The sequence below is a fragment of the Microchirus variegatus genome, assembly GCF_963457635.1.
Source record: "Microchirus variegatus genome assembly, chromosome: 5".
Lineage (NCBI taxonomy): Eukaryota > Metazoa > Chordata > Actinopteri > Pleuronectiformes > Soleidae > Microchirus > Microchirus variegatus.
Window position 1 is genome coordinate 32289348 of NC_139806.1, and position 17272 is coordinate 32306619.

The 17272-nt window shown below is 40.3% G+C and overlaps 1 protein-coding gene across 1 annotated transcript in view; it reads right to left on the reverse strand.

The window, feature by feature from the left end:
• LOC310927583 (guanine nucleotide exchange factor DBS-like) overlaps positions 1–11341 on the reverse strand; it is a gene marked incomplete at its 5' end in the record, with an annotated part of 48076 nt that extends 36735 nt beyond the window's left edge. Inside the window, one exon of the mRNA XM_083889904.1 lies at positions 11185–11341. Coding sequence (XP_083746030.1) covers positions 11185–11341 — 157 coding nt within the window. The remainder of the gene's footprint in view (positions 1–11184) is intronic.
• Positions 11342–17272: the final 5931 nt, after the last annotated feature.

Consider the following 17272-nt stretch of genomic DNA (forward strand, 5'->3'; position numbering starts at 1 on the left):
GAATTTCTTGTGAAAACAACTTCAAACTAGAAAAGCACTCGGAGAGCGCAGACCTCCGCCGAGGCTCAGCTCAGTGCCTACAAAACACACCGTGCCAGCGTGCCTGGGTCAGACAGCGAGTGTTGTAACCGGTGATAACATCTACGGATCACGCCTAAAAAGTTAATCACTTGTTCCTGGTCCCGTTGTGGACATTTCCTGAAAATGTCATTCAAATCCATCTGTGACTTTTCATGTTATGTTGCTAACTAACAGACAGACAGGCAGAAAAACAAACTCCGGCGAAAACATAATAATAATAAAAGGTTTCACCTAATCAGGGGACTTAGAGGATCATACCATTGCTTTTTTTTGCACAGTATATTTTGCACCATTTATCCCATGAGCATTTAATTTTTGTTCATCGAGAGTAGACTAATAAATTCACATTCCATTGCAAGATCACGAAGTTGCATTCATGTGTACACACACCCTCTTGCTTTAAGTAACGACGCTCTCACACCTCAAACGACCCAACTATACCCACTTACGCAACAGAGATCGCCTAAATCTGGTGGTTTCTGGCACTAAATTGTCTGCTCTTTTGCTCAACATGTGGAACAGGATCAGTGAGATCAAAACAAGTTCAAGCTAAAACAAACAGGTGGGGATGAGTGTTATTATACCTGACGGCAATAAAAGAGACAGGAACAACATCTGCTGTCGAAACTTTACAAGTTCCTTTAGGGGGGAGGTTGATAATCTGATCCAAGCCTCCTGTTCCCAAGCTTGTCTAGGAACTACGGTGGCCTTCACATACCATAAAGGATGTGGTAACACTTCATTTTGATCGTTAGGTCGTTCGGGAATCATTAGAAGTTGTATTTCTAACCCTAACCCGATACTAAAGTGCCCCTTTTCCACCTGTGGTCCCAGCTGACCTCCATTCGCCTCAGCACGGCACGGTTTAGGTCGGTTTTCTACACACACACACACACATTCTTGTACTTGCTGCAAACTGAGGACTGGGTTGCTGACAAAGTGAGGACCAGCATTTCCACTTTATAAATCAACACAATTACAAATATCTACTTCATGAATGATATCTATAAAGAATTACTGGTTGCAGTACCATAAAATGTCTGCAGGTGGAGCCCCAGAGCAAAAAGGGCTGGGAAAACTTTATCAAATTTTTTTTTTTTCTTAATTTTTGCTCCAAAATTTTACAAAAACGTCATATAATACTATGTCGTCCAAAATTAGAAAAAATCTTTGACAAAACATTTTTGGTCCAAAATTTGACAAAAAAGTCATACTATACTGTCGTCCAAAATGTTTTTTATGGCCAAAAACTACATTCAAATTCAAAATACAGAGGTCTTTTAGGTTTCGTTTTCTGGCGTGACTGGCAACCCGTGGTTGCTCAGCAGCTGAGACTCTACTGACTGCAATGATCGGTAGTCAGCGGTAGGTGGCGCCACATGCCAAAACATGATTTCAAAACATAAACATGATTTGTGGTCTGCAAAATATTTTTTTATTTATTTTTTTATTTTATATGAACATCATTCCTGAGTCTCTGTGACATATTAGGAGGATTTTATGATTTATGACATAATGCACCTTTAAAATACAAAGTCCTTTTTTTGGTTTGGTTTTACTTCTCTAGACATAAGGAGTACAGCTCGAACACACGTGGGGTTTTGTAAATGTAACACATGATACTACAGAACCTAAGATGAAATCCATATTAACACAGTTCTGAGTGAATCAACAATCTGCTTCCTCTCTCTTCCTCCACAGCTTCTGCTTTTGCGACAGTGTACTTTGCACTCGCTCATCTATTATAAATTAAAAGCCTCCCTGTTGTTGGACAAACATTATCGATTGTGCTCACTCTCATGAGCTGTGCCAGTTTTGTTTGTTTCTTTCTTTCAGGAAAAAAAATGATCTGCCAAATCACTTCTGTCTCTTCATTTCCTACCAAACCCCACAGGGTATAAAGTATTCTGTGTGCACCATCTTGTTTATGGACTGGCTGCCATTTCCAATCACATCTACAGGTTCCACTTATTGATACAGATATTGATGAGGGTCTACTGTCACGTGAGACACTTCCTTTTATCATTTAAATCATTGGTTCTCAAAGTGTGGCCCGGGGGCCAATGGCGGCCCGCAGAAACAGTTCTGGCGGCCCGCAATGAATTACAGTTGATAGTTTTAATCCAGGAGCTACTAAGCTTATTAAATGTTTATTGGACACTGGATACAGACCAATAAGTGTAAACTGTACAACTGTATTTACTATGTCATCAAATTTTGGATGACATAGTGACACAGTATAGTATGACTTTTTTGTCAAATTTTGGCATTTAAATGTTTCCCCAAAAACTGTAAAATTTTGAACGACATAGTATAGTATGAAGTTTTTGTCAAATTTTTCATTTTTTTGGGGGGGAAAAATGTCAAATTTGGGACAGCATATATGTAATTTTTTTCAAATTTAGGACCAAATTTTTTTTTGGGAAAAAAATTGTCAAATTTGGGACGACATTGTACAACGTTTTTGTCAAATTTTGGACCAAAAACTTCTCCCCCCAAATGTTTTAAAATTTTGAAAGACATAGTATAGAATGACGTTTTTGTCAAATTTTGGACCAAATTTTTTTTTGAAAAAAATTGTCAAATTTGGGACGACATAGTATTGTACAACGTTTTTGTCAAATTTTGGACCAAATTTGGGACGGCATATGTAATTTTTGTCAAATTTTGGACCAAATTTATTTATTTTATTTTTTTTCAAATTTGGGACGACATAGTATTGTACAACATTTTTGTCAAATTTTGGACCAAAAATTTTTTCCCCCCAAAAATGTAAAAAATTTTAACGACATAGTATAGTATGACGTTTTTGTCAAATTTTGGACCAAAATTTGTTTTTCAAAAAAATTGTCACATTTTGGACAACGTAGTATAGTATGTCAGTTTTGTCATAGTTATTACAAATTTCACGCCATAGTTATTACAAATGGGATTTCTTTAAGTTTTTTCCCTTTGGCGGCCCTCAGTCCAATGTTGGGTTCCTAAATTGGCCCTCAGGTATCACAACTTTGAGAACCCCTACTTTAAATTAACCTCAAGCGAGGGCGTGGGCTCTGACATGGCTCCTCGACAGAAGCCAGGGCGAGAGATGAATGAGCACATCTGTGATGTTTGTAACCTAGTAAAGCAGCACAGACGTGCTGATAATGGCCACTCGGTGCCTGAGGTGTTTGGACACAAAAGCTGCAGCTGTTCAGTCGTTTACAGAGCTACAGAGCGCCCCCACTGGTGCAAGGACACGCTGCACACGGACTCAAGTTCACACAGAAAACCCGCGTCGGTTTCCGCTCTTTGACCCTGCCTCACTCAGACGGCCACACCTCGCCCCACAGCGAGTCCCACACATATCAAATCAACCCCCCCCCCCACCCCACTCCACATCACTCCGCCCAGTTTGGCAAGATCTATACTGTTGTGTCCAGGAAATAGGTGATTCTGTTACTGAGAAATCCCCTCCTGAAAGACGACCCATTTGAGTTTCACTCATGGCTCAATGGGTTATTTCTATATCATCTTATTGAGTTGTACATTTTTATAACCTTCCCCTTATTTAAACATCTTATTATATTGTTTAACAGGCTGCCTTGTATAAGTCTGCTCACAGTAAATTCACACAGTATTATATAACCCTTAAAAAGGCCCTTCAGCATTATGGAAGTGAGAGGGTGAGCCAGTATCAAACACTACTGTATTTCCAACAAAAGGACAGTGAAACCACTCAAGTGTCTTTTCCCACCTCTCTAACCTACATGTCCACTATTCAGCGAGCGTCAGCGACGTCACATGTGAGCTCACGACAGTTCAGCAGAGCACATGCCGGCAGTTTATTGTCGTCGCCATGGTTATCTAATTGAAACTCAGCCTGTGTATATTGACATACAGTCGTCATCTCAAAGGCAAAACAGGCTCTACTGTAAATGTAATTATGTTTGGTTTTCATATTGCTCACCTGTGCCTGTGTTATATTACATGACACATCTGAAGATACCAAGGAATGTGTTGTTTAAAACCTTTTAATCTAAATGTAAAAAAAATATGCTTAAACCCTGTTCTTCACTTGTTAAGTAATTAAAATAAAAATACAAATACAAATACACAGCCTCAACATGTACTTATTCAAACACTCACACACATAAACACATACACAGCACCTGCTCGTTGACGCACTAATGCGTTCTTTAAATGGCTTTAAGATGGGGATTAGCGTTCACTCACGCTCACGTTTGTGGGCGACAAGTCAAACGTTACTGGGTCACAGTCTACACCTGGACCTCCGTCTGCTAATGACACAGATTAAAGAAGAGCAGACGCTTCAAATCCTGGTTTCCAGGTCAGAGTGGACAAAAACACAATATATGGATATTAGAGGCTGAGTTTTTTTCTTTCTGGCCATTCCCTGCTCTCATATGACAAAAAATGACACGAAAAACAAAGAAATAATTCTCAATGTTGCTATGGGTCATAGAGCGGGAAAATGACAGGGAACATGGCGGGGTCGCTCATGAAGTGGGGGAGGACAATAATAAGTCATGGTCGTGGCAAAGGAGAAGTGACGGATATAAGCAAAGCTCTGTATAGGACTGAGCAGTGAGTCTGTATAACATCACCACCATCATCATGAAGGTCACTGACATAGCTCAGATTAAGATAAAAAAAAAAGTTTATTAAAAAGATTAGAATAAAAAATAAAATCCTCTTTTAATAAATATAATAAATACAAGATAAAACTGGATTTCATGCATAACAGCCCTAAAAAGGACATTTAAAATTGCTCTAGTTGTCGCTTAGCATATTATTTCATTGCATCAAGACGTACAACACACTAACACTATCACGATTAAATTATCAGTACAATGTTCTCTTTATACCAGATCTCAAATGTATCCTCAAGGCAAAGCACAGAGCTGGAAACATGTTGAAGATTTTTAAAGAGGCAACAACAGGAACTACTGAAACTGCAGCACCAAATGGACGCAATCACAAAACAGGAACAATAAACAATCTATAGTCCAACAGAGGAGTTGAATAAAGCACTATGTGGTTATTTAAAAAAAAAAAAAACACACGAGAAGGACATAACATTTGACAAAAGAAAAAAAAAGAAAAAGAAAACAATGAAATAGTTAACACCTACTATGCAGCCAGTGGCAGTAGCGTGTAAACCTGTAGTATCTTTCCACCTCCTCCAGAGAGATGCGTACATGAGCCCCTCTCTCTTCTGCTGGACACAAACACACATCGAGCGCTCTCTCGGTCTGAGAGTCGGCCTCTGTGGCATCTTCCTCCTCCCGAGCGTGACTCTCTCCATCACCTCCTGCGCTCTCCTCTCTGCGCTCTTCACCATCAGAACCTGTGTGCTCTGTATCCACAGAGCAGCCCGGCTCGTCCGCGTCTGGACGATCATCGCAGCCTGAGCTCACCTGCGCTGCTGGACTCGGCTCCGACTCTGCCTCCGGGCAGTCTAACTCGACCTCTACATCCTCCTCCATGAAGAAGCCAGAGTCCTCTTTATCCTCTCCTCCCATGCCGCACGCGGGCCAGGCTACCTCGCCCTCGCTCGTCTTCTGAAACACTTGTTCCATGCGGTTTCAATGAGAAAAGCGCACCTGGAGAAACTACATCCCTGTCATTCTCACTGCGGTCTGACTTTCCCACGCTGACATACACACAGCCTGCCTCTCTCTGTCCGGCTGCAGGTGCTCCACAGCCTGCAGGATGTCACTCAGTAACTGAAGGGACTTCCTATTTCAACCTCAGGTTACTCTCCCTGTGGACAAAAGCCACACAGTGGAGCACTCAACCCCGCCCCTCCCTATGTGCCCGACTACCTTTATCCCTCCCCTAAAGGACAATCACCTGACCCGTCCTGGCTCTGCAGCAATGCCTCTGACCTGCTCATGTGCTCACTGACTTCACTCAAAAAAAGATCCAGAAATAATATGATTATTATTTGAATATTTCCACAGCTGTGTGTCTATGTGTCGTCACAGTATAGATAGGTGCTGCGACTGTGTGCTCATTTACCTACAGGCCAACAAAGCTCATGATCCCAGTCTTATCTCAGAGCATGTGGAGCTAAAGCACAAAGCCTCCATTCTGACCGAGGCCATTCACACACCGCCTGCATCCCCGTTTAAACCACGTCTATTCAAAGCCTCCATTCTTATTTATACCGCTGAAAAGACCCCATTCTTAAAAACTTAGTGAAAGACTTAATTCTAATGAGGCCACTCAAAGACGGCCACTGTTTCCGAAGAGAATCTGGCAATTTAGATTCCATTTCAGTGAGCCGTGGTAAAGATATATTTCGGTGAAAAGATGAAAAAAGAGATACCAAACACTGCGTCTCCTAGCTCAGTAAAGAGAGGTCCAGTGGGGTGACACAGTTTAAGCAGGATGTGCTTGTGCTGTGTGTGTGTGTGCTTATGTCAGTGTTTGCTCTCACTCCAGGTTATCAGTGTCATAAACCTTGGGAGATAAAAAACTAAAACCATTAAGTTGGAGAACTGCACACTTTAAATTGACCAAACAAAGGGGCAAACTGACTGATTAGCTCTCAGAGTCACTCTGATGTGGACACACTGAGTTAGTGAGAAAACTTAAAGGGACACTGTGTAGTATTTATGGGTTTATATGACCGAAAATCCACTTTTTTATACATATTATGTGCTCCTGCATTGTCTAGTCGCTGTATAATAGTTTTTGTTTCATTTTCGTAGTGTTTCAAAAAGTCATGTAAAATAACACGGTCGCGGGCCGCACTGTTAGCAGCGAGACGCCATGTTTCTACCGGAGCCTGTAAGGACAAACGCGAGAGAACAAATCAAGCGTCTCTTTACTTGTAGCGGAAGTCCCGCCTCCACTCTCTCCGCTTCGTCTGCTACGGCCGCGGTAGCTCCGCCCTCTCCCTCGCCTCACAAACCTCATCTGCTGACACGGAGAAAGACGACATTTGACCGGCTGAGGATACCGTAGCGCTCAGGGAAGGGAGGGGGTGAGCAGAGGAGCAGTTCTTTGTTGTAAATTTCAGCCTCTCCTCTAGATGGCACTATAAACTACTTACTTCACCTTTAAGAATACACATATATTCATAAAATAAAGTTAAAATTCTATTTCAGGCAGCATAAAAAAAGACTCGCCCCCCCCCCAAAAAAATATGACTTACCCCAAGACCCAAGAATGACCTTTCTTCTTCTTATTTTGTTGATGTAAAATGTACTTTCAACTTTGAGATGCCAACTATCTCTGGACTGTAACTCTGTCTCCTCACTATATATTTTCTCTTTTGACTCTGTAAAGTCCCAGTATGGATCATCAGTTCAGGAAATACTCAGCTCAAAGTCACTTCAATTACCTTTCTTCCTCATTCTGACGCTCAGTCCCAACATCAACAGGTGGTCTCGGGCCATGTCTACAGGCGTGATTGGCTGATTATATGTTTCCATTAAAAAGCAGTTGTAGCTCAGATGTACCTAATAAAGTGACCGGTGAGTGTGCACGTTCCCCTATGAGCATCGCATGCACTACGTCGTTCTTACGAACCCCAGGGTCGTGGCTGCTTTTCCCCTTTATGTGTCTCCATGTGAGTGTGAGATGGGTTGCAGGTGTGCATGATTGTGTGTGTGTGAGAGAGTCTCGGTGGATCCTGGGAGCTGATTGGTTCCAGAACAAGAGGTCTGATAATATCCCAGCTGCAGTGGACTTCCTTATACCACACACAGCTCGATTGCCAGCAGACATTTTGTGCTTGTTTTTAAATAAAAATTAGGGCTGTCAAAAGATTAAAATTTTTTATCAGATTAATCACAGGGTAGCTGTGGATTAATCACGATTAATCACGATTAATTACCATTCGTAAATATGCCAGAAAAATTGTAATTTTCTCTTTATATTGTTGTAGGAACGGAGAAATAAATAAAGTATGTGAAAATATAAATGTAAAGAACAATAAAATACTGTAAATAACTTGTAAAAACCTATACAAACCTAGTAAAAAATAAACATTACATTGTAAAAAAAAAACACATTATAAGACAATATAAATATATAGGAAAAATAAAATGCTGTAAATAACTTTAAAAAAAACAACTATACATTGCACTGTAAATAACTCACAGTATAAACAAAACATAAAGTATAGATGTTAAATAGTTTTCTTGTACTTAACCCACAGCAGGAAATTCCTCATCAGCACTTTGAAGCACTGCTTCTACTAGTTAGCGTTAGCGTCAGCTAGCATTCTGACGCTAATGTTAGCTGCTGTCTGTGTCCCCGTTAGTTAGACAATGACTGTTAATGTTAATGATTATATCATTATCTGCGCCAGTAGCGCCACTTACAACTGTGTGACTTTCTTTCTTTTTTTCTTCATCCTCTTTTTTTCTTCCTCTTCTAACTTCCTGATTGATAACTCCTCTTTCATTTTCCTTCAGCTTCACACAGGTTAACGTGAGGAGACCCCCCTTTTCGGCTCAGGGCCCCAAGCAGTTGCCCGCCACCTTGCCTGTTCATAAACTGCAAGTCTACCCATAGCGCGATGAAAGTGAGAAAGTGCGTTAATGCGTTAAAAAAAGTAACGCATTAATTCCACAAATTAACCATCCTGCGTTAACGCGTTAATTTTGACAGCCCTAATAAAAATAAAAGGTTTCCCCTAGGCCTGGTCAAGACAGTTGTTCAGTTTTGACGATATCCTGGTATCTATCACCATAGTGATGGAAAATGTGGTCCAACAGTACTTTAAAAAAAGCTGTACCTCATAAGAGAAAAGGAAACTATTATATGAAATAATCCACATCCACAATATCCCTGTTATCAGATTTCAAAATCGAACAACAACATAATGAACACAGTTTCTTCCCTGAATAAACTCAGTGTTTCGCTATAATGACCTTAACAGAGCTGAGAGGAACGGGAAAAGACGAACGCTTTCCCTGACGCCACACGACCTGCAGACAAGAGCAGCATTCTCACATGTCCATAATGTCAGCACACATACAAACACACTGCATCTATGCAGAGACCACATGTGCTGCACATGTGCACACACCATGAACAATGAAAGCCAGGCACAGAATGACCTTCGACAATACCACTGCAAACATACGGGGGCAGAAGAAACATTCGTGATTACATCTATGAAGAATAAATCTGCATTTATTGGTGAAAAGAAACATTTCATTTACATAATTTAGTATGAATGCAGTGACATCATCCACACTATTGTCATTTTACACAATCTGTTGACTAACCCCTCCCATAATTATTGGCCAATCCATTTTTAAATTCATCCAAATCTTTAAAAAAATATTCAGCTTTTTCTGTAATTCTCCCCCTCATTCACAGATGATAGATGCACATGGATAAAAGAATGCATGTCCTGTATTCTAGTCTTGACCACGCAAACCTGCTTCAGTTCTTTATGGCACACGTCTATCATACCCATTCGCACACTGCGTGCACAGCCACCAGCAGCAAAGCAGGGTTAAGTGTCTTGTCCAGGGATAATGTGAGGAGCCAAACATCAAACCCTTCATCAGGTTGAAAGATATAATACCACTGATCCACCATACGGACATCAACTGCCATAAAAAAAACAACAACAGCAAGGACAAACAAACTCAGCAGTTTGTGTTAGAAATTCATTATACTGCAGGCTTTTCAACTTGAACATGCACAAAGATACAACACACAAATTTGGTCCAAAATTTGACAAAAACGTCATACTATACTATGTCGTTCCAAAATTTGAAAAAAAAATTGGCCCCAAATTTTTGGTCCAAAATTTGACAAAAACATCATACTATACTATGTCGTTCCAAAATTTGACAAAAAAAAAAAAAAAGTTGGTCCAAAATTTGACAAAAACGTCATACTATACTATGTCGTCCAAAATTTGAAAAAAAAATTTGACCCCAAATTTTTGGTCCAAAATTTGACAAAAAAGTCATACTATACTATGTCGTCCAAAATTTTAATAAAAAATTTGACCCCACATTTTTGGTCCACAATTCAACAAAAACGTCATACGTCATCCAAAGGTTGAAAAAAAAGTTGGTCCAAAATTTGACAAAAAAAATTTGACCCACAATTTGACAAAAACGTCATACTATACTATTTCATCCAAAAGTTGAAAAAAAAATTGAAAAAAAAAATTTGGTCCAAAATTTGACAAAAACATCAAAGTATACTGTCGTCCAAAATTTGAAAAAAAAAATTGACCCCAAATATTTGGTCCAAAATTTGACAAAAAAGTCTTACTATATACTATGTTTTTTTTTTGTTGTTGACAAATTGAGTACAGCATGTTATAGCAACCTAAGGAAGTGATTTCAATGAAAACAAAGTGAGGACCGGCCAAAATGTCCTCACTCCGTAAAAATGACCTCACTTTGTTGGTTAAAAACCCTCACTGGTCCTCAGTATGCCACAAGTACAAGAACACACACACACACACACACACACACTTATATCCATACATCGCCAGACTCACGCGACTTAAGTGGGACCATCGTCATCCCACTGTCCCACTGTGAAGCGCTCCTCTTGCTTTTCCTCACCATGCTCTTCTTACTTAAGAAAGACCCCTGAGACGTTCGATGCAGTGGCAAAGCCATGGTTTCCCTGAACAGCAGCTTGTGTGCTTGTCTGTCTTTAATCTGCAGTTCCTTCTCCTTTGCAGCAGCAGCAGCTCTCCTGCTGGTGGTGAGTAGCCGTGTGTCCACTAATTTAGAGGCATGCTTTGGAGATGTGCATGATGGAGACTGATGTGGTTGTTTAAGCTGCACAGGCACGCACTCACGCGGACACACAAAGTCACAAACTGTTACACGCACAAAGAAAAGACACAGAAACAGACGATGGGGAGCAACGGAAGCTTCACATGGTGTCCTTCAGTGATCTGGACAGAGCTTCATTCAGGAATAAAACACAGGGAATATACACACAGCACATGAAATCACACAGGCACCTTTCCTTTCCCGATTTCTATTGATACTAATAATTTAACAAATAAAAAAAAGTTGCACACTGATGGCTATTCAGTATGTTCTTACTTTTCTAATGACTTCAGAAAGGAAAAACCTGAAGACGAGTTTTTCTTACCGTCCCAGTCTCTCCAGGAGTTCTTCCGGCTTGAAGGACTAAAAGGGAAAGGAGTTCCCAGTCCAGAGACGTCCAAGTTCTGGATCAGGTGACCGAGCCGATTCATGACGCGATACGAGGCCTCACTGCCCTCCCGCAGAAACTCATGCAGAGACATGACACGCAAGCTAACTCTGCCTTCCAGAGAGATGCCACGCTGCACCTGCAAACCTCTGCAGCAAACTCCAGTATTCAGCTTCAGGCATGCATGAAAAAGCTGCTTTTGTTGCTGCAATGTGCCCAGTCAGTCATTGTCGAGCCCACAAGCTCTCATACGCATCCTGTGAGGAGTTTGTCTGCACTGGTCTCACATGTGAGACGAGCTCGGGGTCCTCTGCAGAGCCACTTTGGGAACTATAGAGGAAACAGCACAGTGCAGAGCCAGCAGAACTGAGGGAAAAGAGCTGAGTCACTGTGTGCATATATAACATCCAGGAAACAAGCGCTCTTCTTCACACTGGTGGTGAGAATTGGTCCAGCTCTGCTCTGCACAAACACACAAACACCCTCAGATGCACACGCACACCTTGTCGCCAGTGCAACTATTAGCCACTCAGAGTAGAAAAGGGTTTCTAAGGCAGGATGAGAGGGGGATTGTGGGGAGCAGGAGCAGCAGGCAGCCGGTGAAGCACAAATCCCCTTCTGCTGCTCAGGCTAATTATATTCCACCACTCCTGAACTAATCTGCCTTTTCTTTACCTCTTTTTTTTTTTATTATCTTAAATTAATTCACTCCTGGGTATGCAAAACACATACAAAAATAAAATTCAGTTTGAAACTGAAAATAACATTATGCATGTGTTTTTTTTTATTTTTTATTTCTGCAGTGAGGGTGAGTGTTGTTTTAATGGCAGGCCTATAAGTGTGTATATTCATTTTTATTACCTCTTTAGAACCTTAACGTTAAGAACCTTTTCTGGGATAAACCTTGTTAGGGTTAGGGCGAGGCATCAAATGGGTTAATGTCAGGGGTTAGGTTATGGTTTGACTGTCCTAACAAAAACAGCTCAGGAGATCCTTCCTTTACTGCCCCCCTCAGTGTTTGATTGACTTTTACATACTGACAAACATATCCATCTTCTATTGCTTTATCCTCCACATGAGGGTCAAAGGGCGCTTGTGCCAATACCAGCTGACATAGGACAAAAGGCAGGGTACAGCCTGGACAGGTCGCCAGTCCAACACAGGGTGAACATAGAGAGATGAACAACCATTCATTATATTTAGACTGTCTATGTCTTTCTGACCATAGCTGCAAGATTGGAGACTAACAGTGACCTTCTGGCCCTGTAAAGTGAAAAAAATAAAAATAAATCACCTTTGACACTGTCACCACAAAGGAAAATGTATTAGAAACCACCTTACCAAATTGAAATAAAAAAAAGTAGCTAAAGTGTTTAAAAATGAGTTTTAAATCATATAAAATTCAGCATTTCTTTACTGCGATGGTGGGAGCATGGCCACTGCAGCCTTGCAGTTTACACTCCCACAAACTCATACACTAGTCCAGGGGTCTGCAACCTGCGGCTCTAGAGCCACATGTGGCTCCTCAAGCCTTCTGTTGTGGCTCATTTGTAGTAACTTTGAATAAAAAAAAATCAAAGTGAACAACTATTATTTAGAAATCAAGGTGATAAAATGTGCATTTTGTGCATCACATTCAATGTCCTGTCCATCTTTGGACCCACATATTTACTCCATCTGTACTGTACTCCAAATATTGCATTATATATTTCAAAGTAAGTTACTTTAAATTAAAAATTTTAATTTGCACGAACAATGGAATTCTGTGTTTTATTTATTTAAGTATTTTTTTTTCTCCACTTAAATAAAATGTTGGCTGTTAACAGCAATGAAATGTGAACAGTTTTATTGTTGTAGTACTTAATGCAACAAACTCATTATTTTGTATGTAGTATATCTGTATAAAACAGTTATATGTGATATTAGCTTAATTTTATGGGTCAAATGGGTTTTTGCGGCTCCAGATTAATTTTATTTGGGTGGAGAGGGGACAAAAATGGCTCTTTTCATAGCAAAGGTTGCAGACCCCTGCACTAGTCTAATCTACTGGCGCAAGTAGGGACCAGAATCTGTGAACGTCGCAGTTTGTCAGTGTTTATACAGAATAATAATATTTGAGATATTAGACATCGGACACTATTTTCAGTTTTAACTTCACAATTCCTTAATCTACTTTTTTACCACACGTTCTCAGCCACTACTAACATATAATGTGTGTCTTTCAGCGAACCTTTGACCTCAAGCTAATAAAGAACCAGTCACATTATGTTTTCAATCAACCACAATATAGGCCCATATGATTCATAATAAAGCTTCTTGTCTGTGCCCTATCCAATCAGCTGGACAACAGCTATAGGGCCCACAATATAAATAACAACTTGACCACACGAATGGTGGAAAACCTACGAGCAACAGCAGCTAAAAAAACCCCAATCACAACAAAGACTCACAAGCCACTTTATTAGGTACATAAAACTCCTAATAGTGTGGTACTGAAGGGTGATCTGCTGCTGCAGCCCATTTTGCTTCATGTTTTGGTGTGATGTGGCTTCAGAGAGTCTTCTTCATATCTTGGTTGGAATTAGTGATATATTTAAGAAACCAAATAGCTTAATTTACCTTTAAATTCACAGAAGTTCAGCACTTTCTGATATATTCAGACCCACGTATTTGGACCAATAACCATGCCACATTTGAGGCCACTCAAATCACCTTTATTGCCCATTTTGATGCTCAATTTGGCCTAAATGCACTGAGTTATGATGAGTTATTGAGAGTTTATTGAAATGCACTTAACTGATTCAATACTTCCATTGACAGTCAGTTAAGCAGTTATACCTAATGAAATGGCCAGTGAGTGTTTGCCACTACGCTGAGGCTGAACTTAACGTTTAGATGCCTCTTAGATACATGTTTTGATTACGTGCCAGTCACAAATCATTGCTAATGGTCATGGAGAACCTCACCCAAAGTAATAGCTGTTAATGAATAATTAATCATACCCCTTTTAAATAAAATATCTCTTACAGGTTGCCGTGATATATTTCATATTATGATTAATGTTATATGTACTCGTACATTATTAACATTGCTATGGGTATCAATTTCATCGTGGCAGGTCAACCACATCTCAAACTATAAATATTATACAAACATTAAGTGGTATAAGCAAATAGCTCACCTCATTTATATTACATTGACTGATTCAGTTAGGTTTATATATTAATAACCCTTTGACGGGCCAAATATTTAACTGTACTTTATGTGAAGTGTTGCTAGCATGCTGCTAACATGTTTAGCATAAAAAAACTTCCGATGCTCCACGATCAGGGAACATAGGACCCAGGGAACATAGGTACGACCACTGTGCAAAATACAGGGGGGTCTGAACCCCCCTCATTAACATTCGAGACCCCCTGAAAGTCTCAAAAGCAAAATTTGAGGGGGGTCTAACCATGTTACAATATAACTGGAAAACAAGATCTTTGTAATTTCAGTTTTACATATACAGTATGATCTACATACACAATGCACTTTGCATGCTTTCTAATCCTTTATAACCAGACAACATGTAAATGATTGTATTTGTAATTTTGGATTTTAATGTTTTAATGAATCGCTTTCCAAATTGTGCCGTGGAAAATGCCCAAACAAGCCCACATCTGACAGGGAAGATAGCCAATACTGCAGGGCGGTGACACAGTATCGCGCAACAATTGGGAGATGGGAGATGGGACCCCCCCCTCCCAATTATTAATGGTTATTTCGCACACTGGGCCGGACCCCATAGAGTTAGCATGTTAGCATACCTATTTCTACGGTGGCCGTGAGGTGCAGAACACAAACGCAAATCACAAAACACAACACGCATCAAAAAACACAAACGCAAATCAACAAACACAAACGCAAATCAAAAACACAAAAACATTAACTCAGAACGGAAACACAAATCACACAACACAAACACAAAAGCAGAAAACACGAAAACATTAACTCACAACGCAAACACAAAAGCTAATGTTTTCGTGTTTTCTGCTTTTGTGTTTGCGTTGTGAGTTAATGTTTTCGTGTTTTTGATTTGCGTTTGTGTTTTTTGATTTGCGTTTGCGATTTTTGATTTGCATTTGTGTTTTTTGATTTGCGTTTGTTTTTTTTGATTTGCGTTTGTGTTTTTTGATTTGCGTTTGTTTTTTTTGATTTGCGTTTGTGTTTTTTGATTTGCGTTTGTGTTTTGTGATTTGCGTTTGTGTTTTGCACCTCAGGGCCACCGTATATTTCAGAGTTTAGTGATGAATGTACAATGGCTATTGTTGCAGGTGTAAGTCTGACATCACAGTCTGACCTGTAATGGACAGACAAAGCCACTGATTCTAATAAATAATAAGTGGTTTGAGATGTGAGCAGGTGATCCAATGTTCTGTCTGTCTCTCTGATGAGAATGATAGGGTTGTCTGCTTTGAAAAGTTCTTTTTTTTCCTGGCTCAAAGGAAAGGAGTAGTTCTCTCCAGATTAAATAAAACTAAATCCCCTTTTATCCTTAGCTGACTTTGTCGCCGTGTGTCTCTCTTTTCCTCACTCTGCATGCCTCGCTGCCGTCTCCTGTGCCTTGTAGCAACGCTATACCAATGACTGTGTGTGTACAAGACATGCTACTACAGCTGTTTTTGCATAAAACCTTTGCTTTAGCATGCAGTGATGGAGCGTGTAACTCGTCATTAGCTCTCTAGTGTGAGCCTTTTCATTCTCCCAGCTCAGCTATAGCCATGTTCCTCCTCCTTCCTCAATCCACCCACTCACTACTGCCATACTTTTTACCAGCTCTATAGAGCGCTGGGAAGCAGAGAAGTGGACTCGAGCCCACTGAGCTGTGGCCATAACAGCAAGAGCCGCAAATCATTTCAAATCATCAGTGCGTGTTCACATCAGTAAATGCATCAAACAAGCACTTATCCCTCTCACTGCACAAACAGGATGTGCTCAGTTTCTACACATGTAGCTTCAACAGAATACGCATAATGCCAGAAAAATGATACACGCAGGAGCCATTTCTGTCTGGACTATTAGAAAGGTTCAGAAATACTGTACATTTGTTTTTCAGCGTCCAGTTTGCAATAATTAGTGACGATCTAATGGTGAAACTACAGATTTTAACAAACAGGGAGCTACGGTGGCCTTCATGTGCCATCTGTCATGATCCACCCCAAAGTGCGAAACACTCTCTCTGGCTGGTTTGTCTGTTTGGGCTGCTGTACAAACATGGTGGCATAATATGGCATCTGACTATTTGTATTTTATTATATTTTATAAATACGGGTAGTATATTACATTTCTGCAAATAAGCCCCTCTTTACAAAGGAGACCTTTGAGAGCAACATCGTGAATGTGCACTGCAGCTTGGAGTGATGTCACTCGCTGAAGATGATAGGTCTATGTTGAGTAAGCAGTACAGGGTTACAGGAGTGTGGCAGCGATACAAGTAGGTCAAATTGTCTCACCACATCTGCCCTCAACACCTATTTCTGATCAAATACAAATACTGTAACTCATACTGAAGAAATGGCTCAGTGATGTACTGCACCACAACACTAATAATTAGGTGCAATTCAATGTATAATGTGTAGTATTTTAACTATTTGACTAACTATTTGAAAACGAATAGATAGTTTGGGCTGATCCCAATATATTACTTTCTCTTATGGTATCAAATATTGCATGTTCCCACAGCAAGCACAGACAGGCCATGTCACAATAACACCTTTGCAGGCCGAGGAAGATGCAGCGCAACATCAGTATCACATTCAACTCGGTCTTGCAGAAACAAAGCTTTGCAGCTTGCAGACGAACATAAAGCCTCGATTGCAGTGTGTGTGTGTGTGTGTGTCACCCACCTATGCTCTGGATCACAGTCCTCAGTCTCTCTAGCAGCTCCCCAACAGCCATCTCCTCCGTCTTCATCCACAGAAGCATCCTCCAGAGGGACAGTGGAAGACCAGCTGTCCAGCCAACAGACACTTTCACGGGAAGA